Source organism: Zootoca vivipara, chromosome 6 (genome assembly GCF_963506605.1).
Source record: "Zootoca vivipara chromosome 6, rZooViv1.1, whole genome shotgun sequence".
NCBI classification, from domain to species: domain Eukaryota; kingdom Metazoa; phylum Chordata; class Lepidosauria; order Squamata; family Lacertidae; genus Zootoca; species Zootoca vivipara.
The window spans coordinates 1,844,817-1,866,988 of NC_083281.1; the positions used below are offsets into that span (position 1 = coordinate 1,844,817).

A 22,172-nucleotide genomic window follows, 5' to 3' on the forward strand; every position below is an offset into this window, starting at 1 on the left:
GGGTGGCGGGGAAGAGACCCTTAAATTTAAAAGAACAATGCCAGCCTTTACCACGTGGCCTATAGTCACCTTCCAGCAGCCCAAGCCAGCATGTCCAATGGTTAGGGGCAGGGCCGTATTTAGGTTTGATGTGGCCCTCAGCTCCTGAAGGTAATGAGGCCCTTTCTATGTCCAGCTGTCCTTTGTCCACAACAAATTGTCACTGTTTTTTTTGTGTTGAATAGCTGCTATATGGTCATTGATGGACCTAGCCATTTGCATGTAACAAAATAGGTATTTTTATCAAGCTAATTATTGAACTGCAATATAATTAAGAAACAATTCAGAAGTATATTAATAGTGAAACAATTCTTAAGCTCCAACTTAAAATGATGAATTTTAACAAGGAGAAATGTAAAGTACTACACTTGGGCGAAAAAAATGAAAGGCACAAATACAGGATGGGAGACACCTGGCTAGAGAGCAGCACATGTGAAAAGGATCTAGGAGTCTTGGTAGACCACAAACTTGACATGAGTCAGCAGTGTGATGCAGCAGCTAAAAAAGCCAATGCAATTCTGGGCTGCATCAATAGGAGTATAGCATCTAGATCAAGGGAAGTAATAGTACCACTGTATTCTGCTCTGGTCAGACCTCACCTGGAGTACTGTGTCCAGTTCTGGGCACCACAGTTCAAGAAGGATACTGACAAGCTGGAACGTGTCCAGAAGAGGGCAACCAAAATGGTCAAAGGCCTGGAAACGATGCCTTATGAGGAACGGCTTAGGGAGCTGGGTATGTTTAGCCTGGAGAAAAGGTTAAGGGGTGATATGATAGCCATGTTCAAATATATCAAAGCATGTCATATAGAGGAGGGAGAAAGGTTGTTTTCTGCTGCTCCAGAGAAGCGGACACGGAGCAATGGATTCAAACTTCAAGAAAGAAGATTCCACCTAAACATTAGGAAGAACTTCCTGACAGTAAGAGCTGTTGGGTAGTGGAATTTGCTACCAAGGAGTGTGGTGGAGTCTCCTTCTTTGGAGGTCTTTAAGCAGAGGCTTGACAGGCATATGTCAAGAATGCTTTGATGGTGTTTCCTGCTTGGCAGGGGGTTGGACTGGATGACCCTTGTGGTCTCTTCCAACTCTATGATTCTATGCTATGATTTTTTACTGATGACAAACTTAATAATGCAAACACATTGGCATTTGGCAATAACAAAAGTTCCTTTAGAAACACAATTTACAAAGACTCATAATTCTTTTGGGGAGGGGGCAAGAGAGTGGGGCCCTAAGCTATAACTTGTTTAGCTTATACGTAAATCCGGCACTGGTTAGGGGCGACGAGAGATGATGCATATCACGGGGGGAATAAAACTCTGCTGTTTAAGAGGTTTGCAAGCCCCGCCTTTCCTGACTCTTGCTCCTCTCTCCAGCTTTTTTTCCCTGGGTTTCCAATTCCCCCTCTGCCTCCCTCTCAGCCGCGCACACACCCCTCGTGCGTAAACACGCAAGCCCCGCCGCAATGACAGATCTAGGTCACTGGAACAGCTCTTAATAATAATACTTCTGCCACGTTTGCCTCTGCAGAGAACGGGAGGCCTCGAGAGAAGCCGGGCGGATTTAGAGCGCCGCAGGTCTTTGCAAAAGCAAACGGGAAGGAACGGAGGCTGAGGGTTTCTGGTGTGCCAGGGAGGACTCAGGGCGAGAGAGGCAGCAAAGACGTCTTCACCGGAAGTTTGGGTTTCCGACTGGCATTATTTCTGCACCGCAAAAAACGGAGGCGGCGGGCCAAAGCTGAAGCCCAGCACTTTTTCCAGAGGAACAACAGACCAGACCAGACTCCATCCTATTCCTGGAAGCCCCCCTTATAATCCCAGGGAGGGGGGAAATGATTAAACCATTGGTGCCCGACTCCTTGGGGCCCAGTGTACCCAAGCACCCACAAAATTCCTCACGAAGGGGCTGGGTACCCACAAATTTGGGTGCCCGGGCAATACACGGGCACCCACGGTCTCAGGGCCAAGCGGCACTCCTGGTTGTCAACACTGGCACCTGGGCAGCATCCCTCAGGCGTTTCAGACAGGTTTTTTTTTTCCAAGTCTACGTGGAGATGTAATAATAGTAATAGTAATAATAATAAACAACTACTTATATGCCGTCCATCAGGCTGGGTTGCCCAGGCCATTCTGGGCAGCTTCCGACAAAAGTATTAAAACATGGAATGCAATTGACGCGGAATAGCTAGTACAGTGGAGCCTTGGTTCTCGAACTTAATCCGTTCCGGGAGTCCGTTCGACTCCCAGAACCAGGCCTAGGCAAACTCGGCCCTCCAGATGTTTTGGGACTACAACTCCCATCATCCCTGACCACTGGTCCTGTTAGCTATGGATGATGGGAGTTGTAGTCCCAAAACATCTGGAGGGCCGAGTTTGCCTAGGCCTGCCTGGAACTGTTCGGAAACCAAGGCGCAGCTTCCGATTGGCTGCAGGCGCTTCCTGCAGCCAATCGGAAGCCGCACCGGATATTCGGCTTCCGAAAAACGTTTGCAAACCAGAACACTCACTTCTGGGTTTGCGGCATTCGGGAGCCGATTTGTTTGGGAGCCAAACCATTCGGGTACCAAGGCACCGCTGCAATCAATGCCAACTTGCAAAAAATGACAAGGGGGAAACGAGAAAAACAAACAAGGATACAAAAATAAAATAATAAAATAAAATAGGAAAATTAGTCACGTTAGAGATAGGAACCTGGGACCTTTTGCCTCCAAAACTTCTCACTTCAAAGAGTTGATGGCAAAATGTCGGGGTTCCCCAATTGGGTGCATGTGGCTCTAGCAAACACCTGCCTTTGCCCGCCCGGTTATAATGCATTTAAAAAAATATATATATTAAGGGCTTAAGGGTTTAGTTTGGGGCTGGAGGGTTTTTTTCCTGGGGGGGGGGGGGGAGGCTGCCTGCTTCTTGAGGGTTTCCTGCTTGTTGTGGGGGTAAGTTGTGCAAGAGGGTGTTTTTTCCCCCTGGGCACTGTGCCTTTTTTCCCTTCTGTGAAATGGGCAATCTAAACCAGCGTCTTAGATTTCCACAAAGTCTCCCTAAGATGCTTGAAGGATCCGTTTGAAAAATGAGCAGCTTAAGGCAGCGTAGGGAGCTTCCTTAAGCAGAGAGCCACCTCACAACCTCGTGGGGGCCACAGGCGAGGGATGGGCAGCGCCAGAGGCAAAAAGGACATGGGGGCAACATTTGATAATTGTTACATCTGTAAAAGTTCCTAAGCAGGCCTCTCCCTCCCTCTCTAGCCTCCCTCCAGGGACTCACCCCAGACAGGCAAAAACCTCTGGACCAGTGATGGGGGGCAGGATGGGTAGACCAGATATAAGGTTTGGGGGGGGTTGTAATTGTCCCCTGAACCTCAAAAAGCCCTTCATCTTTGGCTGAATTCAACTTTAGCATTTTCCTGGCAACCCCAGCCCCAATGTCCCTTAAAAGAAAGTTTCTCCCTTGGGGAAAAGGTTCACTGCTCCTTAGGTTTATATAGCGTTGGATGGGACCCCCGAGGGTCATCTAGTCTAACCCCCTGCAATGGAGGAATCTCAGCTCAGGCATCCAAAACAGAGGACCATCCAGTCTCTGCTTGAAAACCTCCAAAGAAGGTGATTTACCTGTCTCAGCCCTTCAGATGGCTCTCCTATCTTCTCTAAGGCTCCTCTTTTCCAGGCTGAACATCCCCAGCTCCTTCAACCGTTCCTCATCAGGCATGGCTTCCAGACCCCTTGATCGTCTCGGTCGCCCTCCTCTGCCCACCTTGAAGCATGTCAGCATCCTTTTTAAATTGTGGTGCCCAGAACCGGACACAGGACTCCAGGTGTGGTCTGACCAAGCCAGAATAGAGAGGGACTATGACTTTTGAATGGATGCTTTTGAATTATGGTGCTGCAGGAGACTCTTGAGCAGGCACCCCCAAACTACGGCCCTCCAGATGTTTTGGACTACAATTCCCATCTTCCCTGACCACTGGTCCTGTTAGCTAGGGATCATGGGAGTTGTAGGCCAAAACATCTGGAGGGCCGCAGTTTGGGGATGCCTGCTCTTGAGAGTCCCATGGACTGCAAGAAGATCAAACCTATCCATTCTGGAGGAAATCAGCCCTGAGTTTTCACTGCAAGGACAGATCCTGAAGCTGAGGCTCCAAGACTTTGGCCACCTCATGAGAACAGAAGACTCCCTGGAAAAGACCCTGATGTTGGGAAAGATGGAGGGCACAAGGAGATGGGGACGACAGAGGACGGGATGGTTGGACAGTGTTCTCGAAGCTACGAACATGAGTTTGACCAAACTGCAGGAGGCAGTGGAAGACAGGAGAGCCTGGCGTCCTCTGGTCCATGGGGTCACGAAGAGTCGGAAACGACTAAACAACTAAACAAGAACAAATGACTTTCCTTGATCTGGACACTCGACTTCTGCAGAAGCAATCTGCTCAGGAGGTTTTTAAGAAGCCAGAAGAAGAGAAAGCTGCTCCAAAATTGCGGGTATGGAAGCGCTGGCTTTCCCCCTGTCCTGCGCAAGAGGCGCTCTGTGGCATCTTGGGGTGCCAACTTGAATAAGTTGGGGTGCCAACTTGAATAAGCTATCAATATATAAAAATTTTCCTTAACCCACTGGGAGCTGAGTCCCAAAGCCATGGATGGAGCCCCTAGGGTCAAAATCAGTCCCATCTGGGCCAAGGCCAGGTTCCCTTCAGTTTTCCAACGCTTCGACCATGAGCGAATGTTGCACGTCCTCCACAACCGCTTCGCAGTCGGGATATTATTTTAATTATTGCTATTATTAATATTGTTGTTGTTGTTAAAAATTGTATACCGCCCTCGACCCACAGGTCTCAGGGCGGTTACGACTTAAAACCGCAATGTGAAAAACACAGAATGCATAATAAAAACAAAAACCACCCAATAAATTCCCCCCTTCGCTTGGCAAAGAAACTCCAAGAAGAAGAAGAAGAAGAAGAAGAAGAAGAAGAGGAGGAGGAGGAGGAGGAGGAGTAGTTTGGAGTTGATATCCCACTTCATCACTACCCTAAGGAGCGGCTAACAAGAAGCTATTTCTGGGAGCAGGAGAAAGGGAACTCAAATTCTCCCTTTTCTGAGGAATCCCCTGCAAGGTCTCGGCGTCAGTCGCAGCCCCAAAAATGTCACCCAAAAAGTTGGTCTTCCGCAAACAGAATCCAAACCGACTCAAAGGTTGCACCCTGGGCCTTTAGAAGCACCATGTTGCCACTTTAAATAGCCGCGGTTTCCTCCGAGGAATTCTGGGAACTGTAGCTTGTTATAAAGTTGCTGAGATTTCAGGGAATTGTAGAGTTGGGCTTCCCCCAGATTCGCCTCCCAGAACTACAGTTCTTAGAGCTCCCTGTGGGGAAAAGGGACTGCCCTGGGAGTTATAGTTCTGGGAGGGGAATAGGGGGCCTCCTAAAAACTACAGTACCCAGAATTATTTGGCGGAGAGGTGTCAATACCACTTTAAATTAAATATTTCGAGGCTGAAGGGTGCTGAGAGTCACTAGGAGGCCGCTATTCTCGCCCCAGAGATAAAATTCCCAGGGAGGTTTAACAAATCAATCCCTATTCCGGGGGAACTCTGGGAACTGTAGTTCTCTCAGAGGGGGGCGGGGGGGTCTCCTCACAACTCTCGGCTCTCTGGACAAACTACAGCTCCCAGAAGTCTCGGGGAGCAGCTGTGATGGTCATAACTTCAGCTTCTCCAAATTTCCACGTTGAAATGGGATCGTGTCTTGGTCCCAGGCTCCCCACCTTCCCCGAAAAAAAAAAAGAATCCCAGGAGCCAGTGTTTGTTAAGTGCTGGGAACTGTAGCTCTGGGTGGGCAAACTGGGTTCTCTTGGGAGAGGGGGCTTTAAATGTGGGGTGCATACACAAAACGAAGAACCCCAAGACTGAACCAAGTTCTTTCTTTCCCCCAAAAAAGAAATCTGGGAATTGTGGATCTGGGTGTGCAAACTACAGTTCCCATGATCCCCCCCCGGGTTGATGCTTCAAATTGGGGGTGCATACACAGCCACAAAATATGGAACAAAGAACCCCAAGATATTTCTCTCTAAAAAAAAACCTTGGTGGAACGGGGTTGTTTTCAGCAAGGGGAATGAAACGTCAAAATGTTAGGGGCGCCCCTCGTTTCCAATAGGAACACTGGTGCCACTAGGCCGAAAAAAGCGCAGCGGTTGCTGTTTTTATGCTTGCATCGTTTGGCCTTGGGGTCCTTGCTCCCATGCTCAACAGAAACCGAATGCAAAAAAACAAAAACAAACAAACCAACAACCCACAAATATTTGCAGAAATAAAGGAAGGAGACATTTTGAAAATGGATGCCACAAGCTCGGCGAGAAATGCCAAGGCTCATGCATGTGAGAATGGATGTTGCAGAGAAGCGCGCTGGCTTTTCCCCGTCGATAGAAAAGGATTAGCTATCATGGCGCCGGGAGAAGGGAGGGGCACATACTGGTTCTCGCCAACGTGGCGCATGGAACCAAAATGGCGCCGGGGACATGTGCGAACGGAGACCAGATGGAAACTGGAGGCTCGGATCCAGGGATGCGAGATAGGGATGAGCACATTTTCCCTCTCTGCCACAGCTAATCCTCTCTGCAAATCCCAGTGCGGGAAATTTCATACGTTATCCGCACACCGGCAACCCCTAAGCTCGGCGACGAACGGAAGCGCGAGATGTTTTCCCGCAACGCCGTCGCCCTCCTGCCAAGCAAAGGGGTTTCTACCTCTCTTCATGCTTCAGTGGCCATTCTCTCTCCCCGCCTCCACTGCCTGTTAGCATCGCTGCGGCCATCTTTGGAACGGCTGGGAAGGGAAGAGGTGGCAGAGGCCGCTGCAAAATGGCCGACATGGGGGTGGGGGACGACACACGACACGTGGCGGAGGCCGTGCGGCTCGAAGGAAAACCACAGAAGGACAGAAAACACCTCTCCTTTTTTGCTTTAAAAGGCAGAACGCTTTCGAGAAGGCCGAGGTGAATTTTCCCAAGCCTGCTCTGAACATGTGCTGTGCACTCCAACCTTCCTCCAATGAAACGTCCCATTCCGTAAGGATATTTTTGCTATTTATATGCCACCCGTCTGACTGGGTTGCCCCAGCCACTCTGGGTGACGTCCAACATATATAAAAACATAATAAAACATGGAAAAAAAGCTTCCTTATACAGGATTGCCTTCAGACAGCGCATGAGTCAGATAACTCCATGCTTCCCAACATTTATCCGGTGAAAATAGGGACATTCTACTGAACCGCACCAATTCTGCATCTTCTACCCACCAAAAAGGCTACAGACATGGCTTCCTAATTCCATGACAGAGCGTTCCGTAATAAGAATGTGTTATGCCTTTAAGGGGGTCACAAAAACCTTGTTCCATCACACTGTAAAACCCACGCAGTCCCTTGGTTGATGGAGGGAAGGAGGGATGGAGAAAGATGAACAGGAAAGCGAGAGAGAGAGAGAGAGAGAGAGAGAGAGAGAGAGAGAGAGAGAGAGAGAGAGCTTTTTCTTTTTCTTTTTGCCACACAAGCATGCAAGCTGCCAGGTCTCACAAGTCTCTTGTTTGCAGCTCAGCTGACTTGCCCACACTGGCATGCAATTTAAAACCCGGGCAGAAAAGGCTGACCCAAATAACTGCTCCTCTTTATTTTTTCCGAGACTGTTAACGCAACAACAGCGGCCGGTAGCAAATTATGCCAAAGCACATGACGGGCCAGGTGTGGCAATGCGCAAGCCTTGCGGGTCACACAGGAACATTCCTCAGGGCCACGCGAAAGCTGGCACAGACCTTCGATTGTCTTAGCACCTAGTAGCAAAATCCGGGCCTCTCTTTTTCTCAGAAAGTAATACCTGACAGAAACTCAGGTCTGCCAGAAGAGACGGAATCAACAAGATACGTGTAATATCCTTAGTACTGTATGTCCCCCCCCCCCGAATCCTGTAAATCTGGTTTCGGGGATATATATATGCCATATATTGGGCAATCTGTGGGTCGTGACTGTAAAAAACTGGGTCAACAGATGGCAGGGGGTGAATCTGGGGAGAAGGAGGGGGAATATGGATGTGTGGCATCAAATATGGAGAAATCTGTATGAATTCAGCGGTGCCAGGGTCCGACTGTGGGGCACAGAAGACCGGTATCCCCCCCCAAGGGCTTTGGTGTGGGGTCTGGGCTGCCCCACCTCCGAAGCGGCCTTTTCTAGGACCCTCTATCCTAGCTCCGGCTACCCGTTTTTTGCCTTGGTCTACCAGGAAGCTTGCCAGCACTGGGTATTTTGCTAGGTTATCCTAGAACAGGATGCTGGAATCTTCGGGTTGGAAGGGACCCCGAGGGTCATCCAGCCCAACCCCCTGCAATGCAGGAATCTTTTGGTCTAGGCGCGGATCTTGAGCCCGCAAGCACGAGATTAAGAGTCCACCCACCAAGCCAAAAAGTGGGGAGGGGGGCTTATGACATGCCACTTAATTCCTTAAACCCTCACCGAGACCCTCCCTATAAAACGTTTACGCAGCAGGACAGTCCTACAAGTCAATACATTCTCAAAACAAGCAAGCAAACAAACAAACAATTCTTCTGCAGCTGCCCAAATTGAATGCTGAAGGCCTGGTATTAACGTTATAGAAAAATAATGATTAATTGAACTTTTAACTTAGCGGTGGGCAGCTCTCAAATGGAACGGGAACTGTCTACTGGGTGATTTAATATATATATATATATCCTATTTTCTTTCGGCCCACCTATTTCCCCCCTCTGGAATCTCTTCATCAAGGCTGTTACTCCCCCCCCCTTTTTAAAGGACAATATATATATATATTTCCTTCCATGTTAACCCTGGAAACTTTTTTTTAATGGCACTAACCCACCTAACAGAAATAAAACATTTAAGATCAACGTTTCAGTGGGAAGCTATTTGCAGCAGATATTGCGCTGGGGGAATCCGGAAATTTAAAAAAGGAAAAAACTGTGCCCTTTCACCGAGGCCGGATTTCTGGCAGGGCAAGGGTGCCCCTGAGGAAGTGCAGAGTGCATCAATCAACAAGGGGTGTGTGGGACGATGGGAGAAAGGTTTCCAGATTAGAGAAGCAAGTTTTCCCGAAAATTAATATTGCTACCCATATGAAATGGATTATCAGATGGCTAACTCCCCCCCCCCCGCCTAATCTAGCTCTCCAACAAAATACCCTCCCAGCGAGGGGGAAAGCCATCAAATTATACAAGGGAATGGAGAAGCAAAGAGATGTGCAGGGAAGTCTCCAATATGTTTTACTTAGAAGTAAGTCCCACTGGCTTCTGGGGGCAGGGGGCATGATCCATAGCAAACATAATTCACAATTGCAGCCTGAATGATCTGCAGTCTGGAAAACACAACAAAACCTTACAGCAAAAAACAAAAAACAACCTCTTGATAGCAAAATAAAACGTGTTTTTTAAAATTAACTTTTTTTTCTTTTAAAGGAAGAGGCAGGAATCTAATCGGCGAAGTTCAAAATGAGATATTTTTTGCACCTTTTTTTTTGGGGGGGGACACAACCCAGTTTCTGAATCTCTCTCTCTCTCTCTGAATTTTTTTTAAAAGGAAAACCCTTGGAATGCTACATAGTGTATACAAATTTTATATAATGTTCGTCATCTTGTATGCCTCACCAACATAATTGTATCTCCCGATGTCCATCGCTTAAGTAAGAGTTGCTCAGGATTTAGTAATAATAATTGCAGGTCCTGAATCTTCAAGGCAAGATAAATCGCCACCAAGGCAGGGGATAAATCAAGGTGGGGAATGGCAATCATTGACCCAACCCTACTCAGAGAAGACCCATTGAAATGAATGGACGCAACTTTACTTGACTCAAAATTCATTTTAAAGGGTGGATTGCAATCGACAGTTTATTTTTCCCTTATGGCAATAATAATAATAATAATAATAATAATAATAATAATAATAATAATAATAAATGTTATTGTTAGCTGGATTTTTACGCCATATACTGTAAAGTTGCTCAGCTCCAAAGTGGGCCAAATGTTTGCTTGATGTTGGGAGAAAATATCATTTTCTAAAAAGCCGGGAACACAATCCGATCCTGCACAATGCGATCCTACACGCGTTCATTTCCCTGCGCACATAAGGATTTGCCTGCGAGTCAACCCCACGGCGTCATCATTCAGACTGCAAAAGCCTAAGCACGTTTACGAGTGAGTAAAGCCTCTCTAAACGCAGACTTACTCCCAAGTAAGCAGCGCCATCCCTCTGCAGGCTACTCGGAAGCAAATAAGCATGAGACTTACTCCCAGGTTAAGCCTGCGCATGAATGGGGGGGGGGGGGGTCCACAGTTTTCGGGTGGCAATAAGTCTTCCCGCTACCCCATTTATTCCAATAGGTCTCCTCTTGAGTAAAATTCAGGTGGCTCCAACAACCCCTTTTTTTATTCCAAACCCGGGGGGGGGGGAGAAGGAGATTTACTTCGGAGTAGGCGCGGCTCGGAGGAGCGCAGCTTCTTCCCCCCCTCTGGGGACTCAAACACAACCAAATCCTCCTCAAGAGTTGACCCACTTAAATCAGTTTCCCCCCCCCCCCGATTTCAATAGGTTTACTCCGAGTAGGCTGCAGTTCAGCGTCCGCGCGCGGGGAGATTTACGCACGCTTCTAACCTTTATCCCCTTGCGTAAAGCAGAGTTTGGGGTTGTTGTTGTTGTTGTTTTTCGGTTGTTTAAAAAGCGCTCTGATCGGGACCAGCGGAGATTTATACTCTCTCCATCCACCACCCCCCTTAAAAAAATTTGAAATAACACCCTTACCTCGCATGTTGGCTGATCTTTATTTGCGCGCTTCTGGAAATCGCATGTAGGAGATTTGAGTGCAGAAGCGAAACTCTTTGCAGGAGGATGGATGATGGAGCAGAAAGGAGAAATAAATGAGAGATGGAGAGCCGAGGCTCCTTCTTTCTTCCTCCCTCCTGCTTTCTGCTTTTGCTACCCTAATTATTCGGCATAAATAATAATAATAATAATATGCGAGTCGGTGGCCGGGAGCTCCCTCGCGCGCCTCCTCTCTCTCGCCTTTTGCCAAGCGCGCTTGGAGAGATCTGCTAACCTACTTTCCTGCAAAGCGTGGAAAAAAATCGCAGGAGAGAATCCCCGGGCTCAGGGCCCCGCCCACCTCCTGTCAATCACATGCCTCCACAGGCCCCGCCCACCCCTGTTATTATGTCATCTTACTCGCAACTTCTTCTTGTGATATAATGCAAAACATCACCTCTCTCTCTCCTCCTCCTCCCTCTCTATTTTTATTTTTTTTTTGGTAACAAAATTGCATGCTTTCACCGATACTCCTGCCTTGCAGGTGGTCGGTCCAGATGCCCCTTGGGGGTCCCTCCCGAGTCTGCCATTGTGTGATTCCGTGATTCTAGCCATATATCCCCTGCTCTGTCCACCCCTGGCAAAAGGATATTCAACATCAGGGCTATTTAATTCTTTGTTTTCATTTACAGTGGTACCTTGGTTCTCAAACTTAATCTGTTCTGGAAGTCCGTTCCTAAACCAAAGTGTTCCAAAACCAAGGCACGCCATCCCATAAAAAGTAATGCAAAATGGATTAATCCGTTCCACACTTTTAAAAACAACCCCTAAAACAGCAATCTAACATGAATTTTAATATCTAATGAGACCATTGATCCATAAAATCAAAGCAATAAACAATGTACACTGCAGTCACACAATCAATCCATCAGTAGCCGAACTAGGTTCTACACAGTCACAAAAACAAAACCAAAAAGAGTCGCAAAAACGCAAAATAAATAACAAAAACAGACAGACCTCAGCATAACTCTCAAAACGGAGCAAGTTCGGCTTCCGGGTTTGCAGTGTTTGGTTTCCAAGTTGTTTGAGTACCAAGGCGTTTAAGAACCAAGGTACCACTGTATTCTATTTTATCGATTTCCCGAAAGAAAAAAAAAATCACATATGCACTCAGAAACATATTTTTCCCCTTTGGCTTTCTTCTTCTTCTTCTTCTTCTTCTTCTTCTTCTTCTTCTTCTTCTTCTTCTTCTTCTTCTTCTTCTTCTTCTTCTTCTTCTTCTTCTTCTTCCCTCCAACTTTCCCATCCCTTTTGGCAGGGAGTTGGCAGGGACCCCGAGGGCCATGCCGGGATCAATCCTGCAAACCCGGCATTTCCCAGTCCGCGCCCTGACCTTACGGAGCTCTCCGGGCTGGACTTTGGCATGTGAACATGTGCGTTTTGATGCTGGGATGTGGGTGGCACTGTGGTCTAAACCACCAAGCCTCTTGGGCTTGCCGATCAGAAGGTTGGTGGTTTGAATCCCCGCGACGGAGCGAGCTCCCATTGCTCTGCCCCAGCTCCTGGCAACCTAGCAGTTTGAAAGCATGCCAGTGCAGGTAAATAAATAGGTACCGCTGCGGCGGGAAGGTAAACGGCGTTTCCGTGCGCTCTGGTTATTGTCACGGTGTCCCATTGCGCCAGAAGCAGTTTAGTCCTGCTGGCCACATGACCCAGAAAGCTGTCTGTGAACAAACACTGGCTCCCTCGGCCTGAAAGCGAGATGAGCGCCACAACCCCATAGCCTCCTTTGACTGGACTTAACCGTCTAGGGGTCCTTTACCTTTACCTTTTTACCTTTGATGCTGTTAAATGCTGAGGAACACACCATTGTCTCCAGCGACAGACAGATGCCAGCCACAACATATGACCCCATACGGGACAATTGCACATTACTTCGTGGCTGGGGGTTGGACTGGATGACCCCAAGGGTCTCTCCCAACTTTACAAGGCTGTGATTGTACGATTCTGTGGCTGCAACGCCTTTTCTTTCACACACGCACATACACATGTTCACATGCGTATGCTGAAGCGAGGTTCTAGTCCTCATGAACTGATTTAAAGGGGAACAGGGAGCCCCCTGCCTGGAGACATTCTGGTGGATTTACGTATAAGCTAAACAAGCTCTAGCTTAGGGTCCCACTCTCTTGGGGGCCCCAAACAAATTCAAAGGAAAAACAACAACTGGATGTGCATTTTCAAAATATAAGATAAAAAACATAACAAATAAAACCTACATACGGCAACAGTGTTTTGTGTTGCATAGACTCCCATGATGTAAGTCATGGGCCCTGCCTGCTTATATTAACTACAATTGCATTGCACAGGTTATAACAGTTAATTTCATATTAATAAAGCTATTTATAATTACTGTATTAGTAGTTTGCATTGTATATTTACACCTCTTATTGTTTCATGTTATAGCAAGTTTCTAATCTAGAGGTTGGTTTATGAGTCTTTGTAAATTGTGTTTCTAAAGGAACTTTTGCTATTGCCAAATGCCAATGTGTTTGCATTATTCAGTTTGCTATGAATCACAAATCGTTTTAAGTTGGAGCTTAATAATTATTTCACTATGAATATACTTCTTCTTAATTGTATTTCGCTATGAATATACTTCTTCTTAATTGTATTTCACTGTTAATATACTTCTTCTTAATTGTATTTCAGTTCAACAATTATTTGGATAATATACATATTTTGTGATGTGCAAATGGCTTTAGAAACCTATGAGGTCCATCAATGACCATATAGCATATATTCAACACACACAAAAACAGGGACAATTTTGTTGTTGACAGAGGACAGCTGGACATAGAAAGGGCCCCATTACGCTCAGTAGCTGAGGGCCCCATCAAACCTCAATCCGGCCATGGCCCTCCTGCATGAAGGTGGAAGGATCGACACCTGCACTATGTTACGAAAAAATGCAAGGCAGCCGAAAGCAAGAAGGTGGAAGGAGGCACACATATTAATTTACAGTAACCCGGTGCAAAGGTCAAAATATTTTCACTGTAACCAAAATGGAATTACATAACGGGGAAGAACAATAATGAGTGACCTATATATGTGAGTTCTGGTTGCACAGAAGTTGTCTCGAACATTTAGCCCTACTCAGAGTAGGCCTATTAATGGACACAGCTCAGGCGGACGTAATTTGGTCCATTAATTTAAATGGGTTTTGTTCTGCGTAGACAATGCGTAGATTTGAGCTCAACGGTGCTATTATAATTATAATTATTATTATTACATCTGCTTTGCATGTAGAATGTCCCCAGCATCTCCAGGCAGCAATGGGGCGGAGACCTTGGGAGCTGCTGCCAGTCAGTGCAGGCAGCGCTGGCCCAGCTAGGCCCTTTATCCAGAATCATGAAGACTGGGGTGTGTGTGTGTGTGTGTTACTTTATTTGTAAGTCTAGAGGCAGAGCACCTGTTTTGCATGTATAGCACCCCATTCTCAACATGCATCAAAACCCTGGGGAACAGGCGCTGCTGCCAGCCCGTGTTGGCGCCATGTGGCTTAAACCAAGCATCCAATCTGCTTTTGAACATCCCTTCCGACAAGAGGACCGTCTTCCGTAAACTAGGGCACCGAAAGGAATGAGGAGGTGCCAAATGGAAAATTCCCTGATTACCTGTTGCGATTTCCTCCTCCTCCTCCTCTGGAAAAGAAAAAAAGAAAATTGCTGTACGGGCGTGGCACGAAACACAGTAAATGCCGGTTAATTAGCGTTGCCGTCAGACAATGACGTGCGAAGAGAGATTCCTTGCACTGTTTTTCTTTTGAGAGAGATAGAAAAAAAATCTGTCACGGCTGGGATGCAGAAGACTCCCTTCACCCCAGTGGTAAATCTGTGCCTCTCGTAATAATAACAGGATTAGGGATGACACAGAGAAGAGCGATGGAGAAGGATGTCAGGAGAGCATCCTGGATAAGGCCACTGGCCCGTCCTGTCCAGTATCCTTTCCTCCCAGTGGCCAAAAAACACTAAAAACCTAGGAATCGAGATAGACTACCCCTGCACATGGAGGCTCCATTAGAGCATACAAGACATTATAGAACCTTTGGAATACATCTGAAGGCAGCCCTGTTAGGGAAGTTTTATAGTGTTTTTATTTATGTTGGAGGCCTCCCAGCAGAGTGGCTGGGGTATGATGATGATGATAATAATAATAATAATAATAATAATAATAATAATAATAATAATAATAATAATAATGGAAGTCCCTGTAGTATCATTTTGTAGCACCGTTTTATAAACGTCCGTCGCCTTGCCTCTTTTTCTAGACCAGGAAGCCGCAAACCCTACTCACCAAAGGGTAAATGGACATAAATCTGACATCAGGAATCACAAGAGAGAAACCAGTAGGAGAACACTTCAATCTCCCAGGACATTCTATACAAGATCTCAAAGTAGCTGTCTTATCACAAAAGAATTTCAGAAATAGACTGGAAAGAGAAGTTGTTAAACTGCAACTCATTACCAAACTTAAAACCTTAGAGAGACCTGGTCTGAATAGAGACATTGGATTCTTATCTCATTATATAATATAAAGCTATTTTTAGCCATCTCACCCTTTCCTTTTTCCTGCAAGACCAATTGCAGTCGTTAACAGTCATCCACAGCTTTACCACTCCTACCAGCCAATCACCCATTCCCACCACCCTTCTGAGTAATACCCCTCCCCACCCTCCCACTATATATAAGGGTCTGGTGACTTCTGTTTCAGTATATCTGAAGAAGTGTGCATGCACACGAAATCTCATACCAATGACAAACTTCGTTGGTCTCTAAGGTGCTACTGGAAGGAGTTTTTTTTTTTGTTTCGACTACGGCAGACCAACACGGCTACCTACCTGTAAGCCGCAATTCGCGAGGGATAAGTAGCTCATTCGGTAGACTCTGAATCTCAGGGTCGCAGGTTCAAGTCCCGCGTTGGGTGAAAGATTCCTGCGTTGCAAAGGGCTGGATGACCCTTTCCAACTCCACAATTCTATGGTTCTGTGAAACGCTGCGACCTTCCCTCACAGGGGAGCCGCTCCATCGCCTTGGTCATTTCAGCCGCCGAGTTTTTTATTTTTTTATTTCCGAAATAATTTTTAGTCGATTTTTACAAGTTATAACAATTATAACAATGTCAAATTGTTTTATCCTGTTTGTAATATTCTGTTGGAAGCTGCCAAGAGTGGCTGCGGAAACCCAGCCAGATGGGCGGAGTATAAATATTATTATTATTATTATTATTGCTTGACAGTCATAGAATCATATAATTGTAGAGTTGGAAGGGACCCCCAAGGGTCATCTAGTCCCACCCCCTGCAATGCAAGAATCTCAGCTGAATCACCCCGGACAGATGGCCACCCAACCGCTGCTTAAAATCCACACTTCAGAAAGTTTAGAAGCTTCCTTCTTGCAGCTCGAAGGCACAATTGCAAGGGGGGGGAGGCCTACTGGTTAAGGCAGCTTCAATTGGCTGAGCCAAAGGGCCTGACAGAGACAACGCCAGTGAACACAAGTGCGTGTTTGAATGTGCATGAGTCATGTTCCCCACGTCCTATATATAGTCGGGAACTGTCCCTTCAGCACAGCTCCTCAGGGTGGGGGCTGCAGAGGGGAAAGAGGATTAAAGGAACGCAAATCTGGGAATAGGATTAAAGGGCTGGAAAGGGGCCAGACGTGCGGCCCGTTCCCAAACCACGCAAGGCGGGGGAGGAAATAAATGACGTTTCAGAAAACGGAACAGGGATGTGGCTCGTTGCGTCTCTGAGCGAGTCCTCGTTCTCAGCAGAGGCTGGGCGAGTGTCTCTGAGCGAGTCCGCGTTCTCAGCCGAGGAAAGCGGGAGGTCAATAGTCGCGCTTCTGTTCTGCCTTGGTCGGGCCACAGCTGGACGGCCCTAAGGAAAAGCGGGCCGTTTCGGGATCAAATCGGAAACCGGGACGGCATCTGCAAAGCCGTCCTTGCGAAAATAGGGACACGGTGAGCGTTTGGGTATCTGCTTGGCTCTTGTAGGAACACGATGCTGCTGGTGTCCTTTCCTACAAGCCAAAGCAGTCTCCCCTAAAACCTCTTCTGTAGAGGTCAATCCAAATTCCCAATCTCCTTTGGCCTCCCTTTCCCTTTTCTTCTGCACCCCCAACGCCCTTTCTCTCTCTCTCTCTCTCTCTCTCCAAACGTAACAGATGCTGCAGAAAGTGCCATGCCTGCGATTATGCACAAAAGTAGGTTAGTGGGCCAGTTTGCTAGGAAACGGGCGCCTTCCCTATTTCCCCACCCCTCCTCTCTCTTTATTTTCACTCCAGATGGGGGATCGGATTACCCACTTTCCCCTCCGCTCTGCCGCTATCGGAGCCATCGAAGGCCGGCAACATTTCCAGGTGGAAACAGGGACAGAGAGTCAGGGCTTTGCATTTCCCCCCATTTCTTGCCTTCGTATCACCCCCTTTTCCTCCGAGGAGCTTGTGGTCCCCCCCCTGCCCCATTCGGCCCCTGCAATGACCTTGCAAGGGCTGAGAGAGAGAGAGAGAGAGCGGCCGGCCCGAGTTCGCCCAGCGAATCCTAGAATCGGAAGGGGAACCCCAGGGCCATCAAGCCCAACCCGCTTCGGCTTTGTGGCTGAGTCGGGATTTGAACCCCGAACTCCCAGGTCCCGGCCTGACACGCTAACCACTACACCAGAATCGCAATTCCGGAATTTCTTCCCCCCGGTTTGTGCGTCTGTTTCTCCAATGCAAGTCCTAATCAGCTCAAATAAATTCTCTAGTGCAGGCATTGGCCCTCCAGCTGTTTTGGGACTACAATTCCCACCATCCCTGACCACTGGTCCTGTTTAGCTAGGGATGATGGGGGTTGTAGTCCCAAAACACCTGGAGGGCCGAGTTTGCCTATGCCTACTCTAGTGGAATAATTAATGGTTGGAAACGGCAGTGAGATACGGTAATTCTCCCTTCCTCTGAAACAGATAAAAATGGAAGGAGTGGAGGACGATGCTTCGCCCCGACCTCCTGGAGCTGTTCGGGCTGGATCAAAAATGTTGCGCCTCTCTCCCCAGATCAGGTTTGCTTTTAATTATATTTGCATCCTCTCCAGCTATCATTAAACTCCCCAAGTCACGGCCTTCAAGTTAATCTCAAAGGGGATCCTCCTTCTCTCCTCTGAACTTCTTACCAAAGATGCGCAAATCTGCAGGCAAACAAACAAACAAACAAACAAACAAAGAGAGAAAGAAAGAAAGAAAGAAAGAAAGAAAGAAAGAAAGAAAGAAAGAAAGAAAGAAAGAAAGAAAGAAGGTGTATCATTTTGGCTCGGGTCAAAGCTGCCCACGCAGAGAGTAGAGCCCTGGTTCTTACCTCCTTCCTCAGGTATGGAGAACATCCGAACGGCCCTCTGAAACTCTCCATCCGGCCCTCAGGATATGGTCTATGCCCTCTGTTTTTGCCTGGCTGCAAAGAACTCATGCCTCTTGCTTCCCTGAATGGCAGACAGAGTGTATGTGTGCAAAAGTCAGCTGATTGTACAAAGGCAAAATTTACATTTTATCTTTCTCTTTTGCTCCGAAGGTGACCCAGAGGGCAGGGCAGTCCTGGGACGATCTGCCTCCGAGGGAGAAAACCAGCTTGTTTCCCCCTTCTCCAGAGGGCAGGACTCGAACCCGTGCCTTCACGTGACAAGAAGCGAGGTTCCGACTCAGCAAGAACTTTCTGACAGTAAGAGCTGTTCGACTGTGGGGCGGAAGGTGGCGGACTCTCCTTCTTGGAGGTTTTTAAAGCAGAGGTCCTCTGTCTGGGATGCTTTAGCTGAGATTCTTGCATTGCAGGGGGTTGGACTGGATGACCGTTGGGTGTCCCTTCCAACTCTACAATTCTATGATTCTGTGACCGTGAAGCAATAATAATAATAATAATAATAATAATAATAAATTTATACTCTGCCAACCTGGGTGGATGGCGGTGAAGAGATTTCCCCAGCCACTCTGGGGGGCTTCCAACAAAATAATAAAAACACAATAAAACATCAAACATTAAAAACTTCCCTAAACAGGGCTGCCTTCAGATGTCAGGTAGTTGTTTATTTCCTTGACATCTGGTGGGAGAGAGTTCCACAGGCCGGGCGCCACCACCGAGAAGGCCCTCTGCCTGGTTCCCTGCAACCTCGCTTCTTGCAGGGAGGGAACTGCCAGAGGGCCCTCGAAGCTGGACCCTGGTGTCTGGGCTGAATGATGGGGGTGGAGATGCTGCTTCAGGTATACCTGTCCATTTAGGGCTTTCAATGTCACCAACCCTTTGAATTGTGCTTGGAAACATCCTGGGAGCCAATATAGATCTTTCAGGACCAGTGTTATGTGGTCTCGGTGGCCGCTCCCAGTCACCAGTCTATCTGCTGCATTCTGGATTAGTTGTAGTTTCCGGGTCACCTTCAAAGGCTGCCCCAAGGAGAGCGCATGGCAGTAGTCCAAGTGGGAGATAACCAGAGCATGCACCACTCTGGCCAGACAGTCTGCGAGCAGGGAGGGTCTCATTCTGCGTACCAGATGTAGCTGATAGACAGCTGCCCTGGACACAGAACTGACCTGCGCCTCCATGAACAGCTATGAGTCCAAAATGGCTGCGCACCTGGTCCTTCAGGGGCACAGTTACCCCATTCAGGACCAGGGAGTCCCCCCCAAAACAGTGACCCCATCCAGGACCAGCCTCCTGTCCCCCCCAAAACAGTCCTTCTGTCTTGTCAGGATTCAACCTCAACCTGTTAGCCGCCATCCATCCTCCAACCGCCTCCAGGCACTCACACAGGACCTTCACCGCCTTCACTAGCTCTGATCTAAAGGACCCAGGTCTGGTTGAAAAAGGCTCCCATCTGGAAAACTGCTGCCAGTCAGAGTGGTAATCATGACTGAATAGAAGGCAGCTCCCCCCCCCCCCCGAGTGGAAAGCCCCTGAACAAATAATTGTTAAATTTGCTATTTTGGTGCAGCCGAAACGCTTTCAGCCTCTGACCCCGATTGGAAATTTCAAAAAATATTTGCTGTACCGGTACAGAGGTTTATAATGAGGCTTTTACGATGTACCTGCCCGCCTGCTCGATTTGAGGCAGCGGCGGAAGGCAGGGATAGAAATGCAAACAGCCACCTTGTGTTTATAAGCCTATTTGGGAGCTTATGTAATTTGCTATCTGCCAGTTACGTGGGGCTGGACGCAGCAGCAGCAGCTGTATCTAAATCAGGGCCCAGCTCTCCTGAGGCAGAGGAAAGGAGGAGGGGGGCGGCAAGGGAGGCCTTTCTGGGTGCTTCTGGGGTGGGGGGGGCAAGCGGCGGAAGGAGCTGAAACGCTTCCATGTCAGTTTTCATTTGGGGGAAAGAGAGGGAGAGGGAAAGAGAGAGAGAGAGAGAGAGAAGGAAGGAAGGAAGGAAGGAAGGAAGGAAGGAAGGAAGGAAGGAAGGAAGGAAGGAAGGAAGGAAGGGAAGAGAGAGAGGGAAGGAAGGAAGGAAGGAAGGGAGGGAGGGAGGGAGGGAGGGAGGGAGGGAGGGAGGGAGGGAGGGAGGGAAGAGAGAGAGAGAGAAGGAAGGAAGGAAGGAAGGAAGGAAGGAAGGAAGGAAGGAAGGAAGGAAGGGAAGAGAGAGAGAGAGAAGGAAGGAAGGAAGGAAGGAAGGAAGGAAGGAAGGAAGGAAGGAAGGAAGGAAGGAAGGAAGGGAAGAGAGAGAGAGAGAGAGAAGGGAGGGAGGGAGGGAGGGAAGAGAGAGAGAGAGAGAGAGAAGGAAGGAAGGAAGGAAGGAAGGAAGGAAGGAAGGAAGGAAGGAAGGAAGGAAGGAAGGAAGGAAAGAGAGAGAGAGAAGGAAGGGAGGGAGGGAGGGAGGGAGGGAGGGAGGGAGGGAGGGAGGGAGGGAAGGAGAGGGAGAGACAGAGACAGAGACAGAGACAGAGACAGAGAGAGAGAGAGAGAGAGAGAGAGAGAGAGAGAGCTTGGGCAAGTCGCTGCCTCTCAGCCTAACCAGCCTGATGCGCTAAAAGATAAACAAGTTTATATTTGTTGTCTTGAGTTATATGGAGGAAAGGTTGGATATAACTACCGGTATAAAATAAATGGGAGCCAGTATGGTTTTGTAGTGGTTAGGACCTGGGAGACTAAGGTTTCAATCCCTACTCAGCCATGAAGCTGACCGGGTGACACTGGGCCTAGCCTACCTCACAGGGTCGTTGGGCGAGAAGAGTTTCAAAAAGTCCCAGGATGCCGCAAAAGTTGTCAAGAGCCCCAAGAACCGGGCACACCAGCCTAAGATCTTAGGAGGAAAGGCCAGGATATAAATGGAGGAAACAAGAAGAAGAGGGAGGATTTTAGCTATGTATTCAGCGCGTGTCCTTTGACGCGGCGCCTTGCGTGGGGACGGTTCTCTGCCCCGAAGGGATTGCAAATCGGAAATGATTTCTGCACACACACACACATCAATGCATTTCGGATGCTCATGTGCTGCTATGTTCTTACTGGGTGTTCCAAACGGCGGCTGATCCGATTAAGCTGAGCTGCTAATGCAAGGCGTCGAAAATAGTTTGGGCAAAGTGTCACTAGGGCAGAGGCTGTGGCTAGCAATGGCGATAATAACAAGACCAGTATTTTCCTGCTGGTCCAAAGGATCCCATCTCCTCACAGCGGGCACCCAGATGCCCCAGTGGTAAACCCCCCCCCCCCAAGCAGGATCTGAACTGCCCCCCGCCCCGGATGCTCTCGTCCCTCGACAATGATGGGAGTCGAAGCCCAGATGTGTCTGTAGGGCATTCGATGTTTCTATTGCACATTGTAAAGGTAAAGGACCCCTAGATGGTTAAGTCCAGTCAAAGGGCGACTCTGGGGTTGTGGCACTAATCTTGCTTTCAGGCCGAGGGAGCTGGTGTTTGTCCGCAGACAACTTTCTGGGTCCTGTGGCCAGCAGGACTAAACTGCTTCTGGTGCAACAGAACACCGTGACGGAAACCAGAGCACATGGAAACGCCATTTACCTTCCTGCTGCAGAGGTACCTATTTATCTACTTGCGCTGGCGTGCTTTCGAACTGCTAGGTTGGCAGGAGCTGGGACAGAGCAACGGGAGCTCACTCCGTTGTGGGGATTCGAACCGCTGACCTTCTAATCGCCAAGCCCAAGAGGCTCAGCCCAATTAAAAAACCTGGAGGATCCACAAAAAAACCAAAAATCCACCCGGGTGGGCTTGGCGGGCCCCAAAAGGAGGACATGTTTGGGAAAATACAAACGTTTGGCCACCCAGAGCAGATGGCTCTTGGAGCTTCTTCTGATTCTAGGATTCCGTGATTCCTGGTT

The 22,172-nt window shown here is 48.1% G+C and overlaps 1 protein-coding gene across 1 annotated transcript in view; it reads right to left on the bottom strand.

Annotated features, from left to right (window-relative positions):
- Positions 1-11,112, bottom strand: part of LOC118087557 (nuclear receptor ROR-beta) — a 33,238-nt gene extending 22,126 nt beyond the window's left edge. The window contains exon 1 of the mRNA XM_035120322.2: positions 10,829-11,112. Within this exon, the coding sequence (XP_034976213.1) occupies positions 10,829-10,835 (7 nt within the window). The 5' untranslated portion in view covers positions 10,836-11,112. The remainder of the gene's footprint in view (positions 1-10,828) is intronic.
- Positions 11,113-22,172: the final 11,060 nt, after the last annotated feature.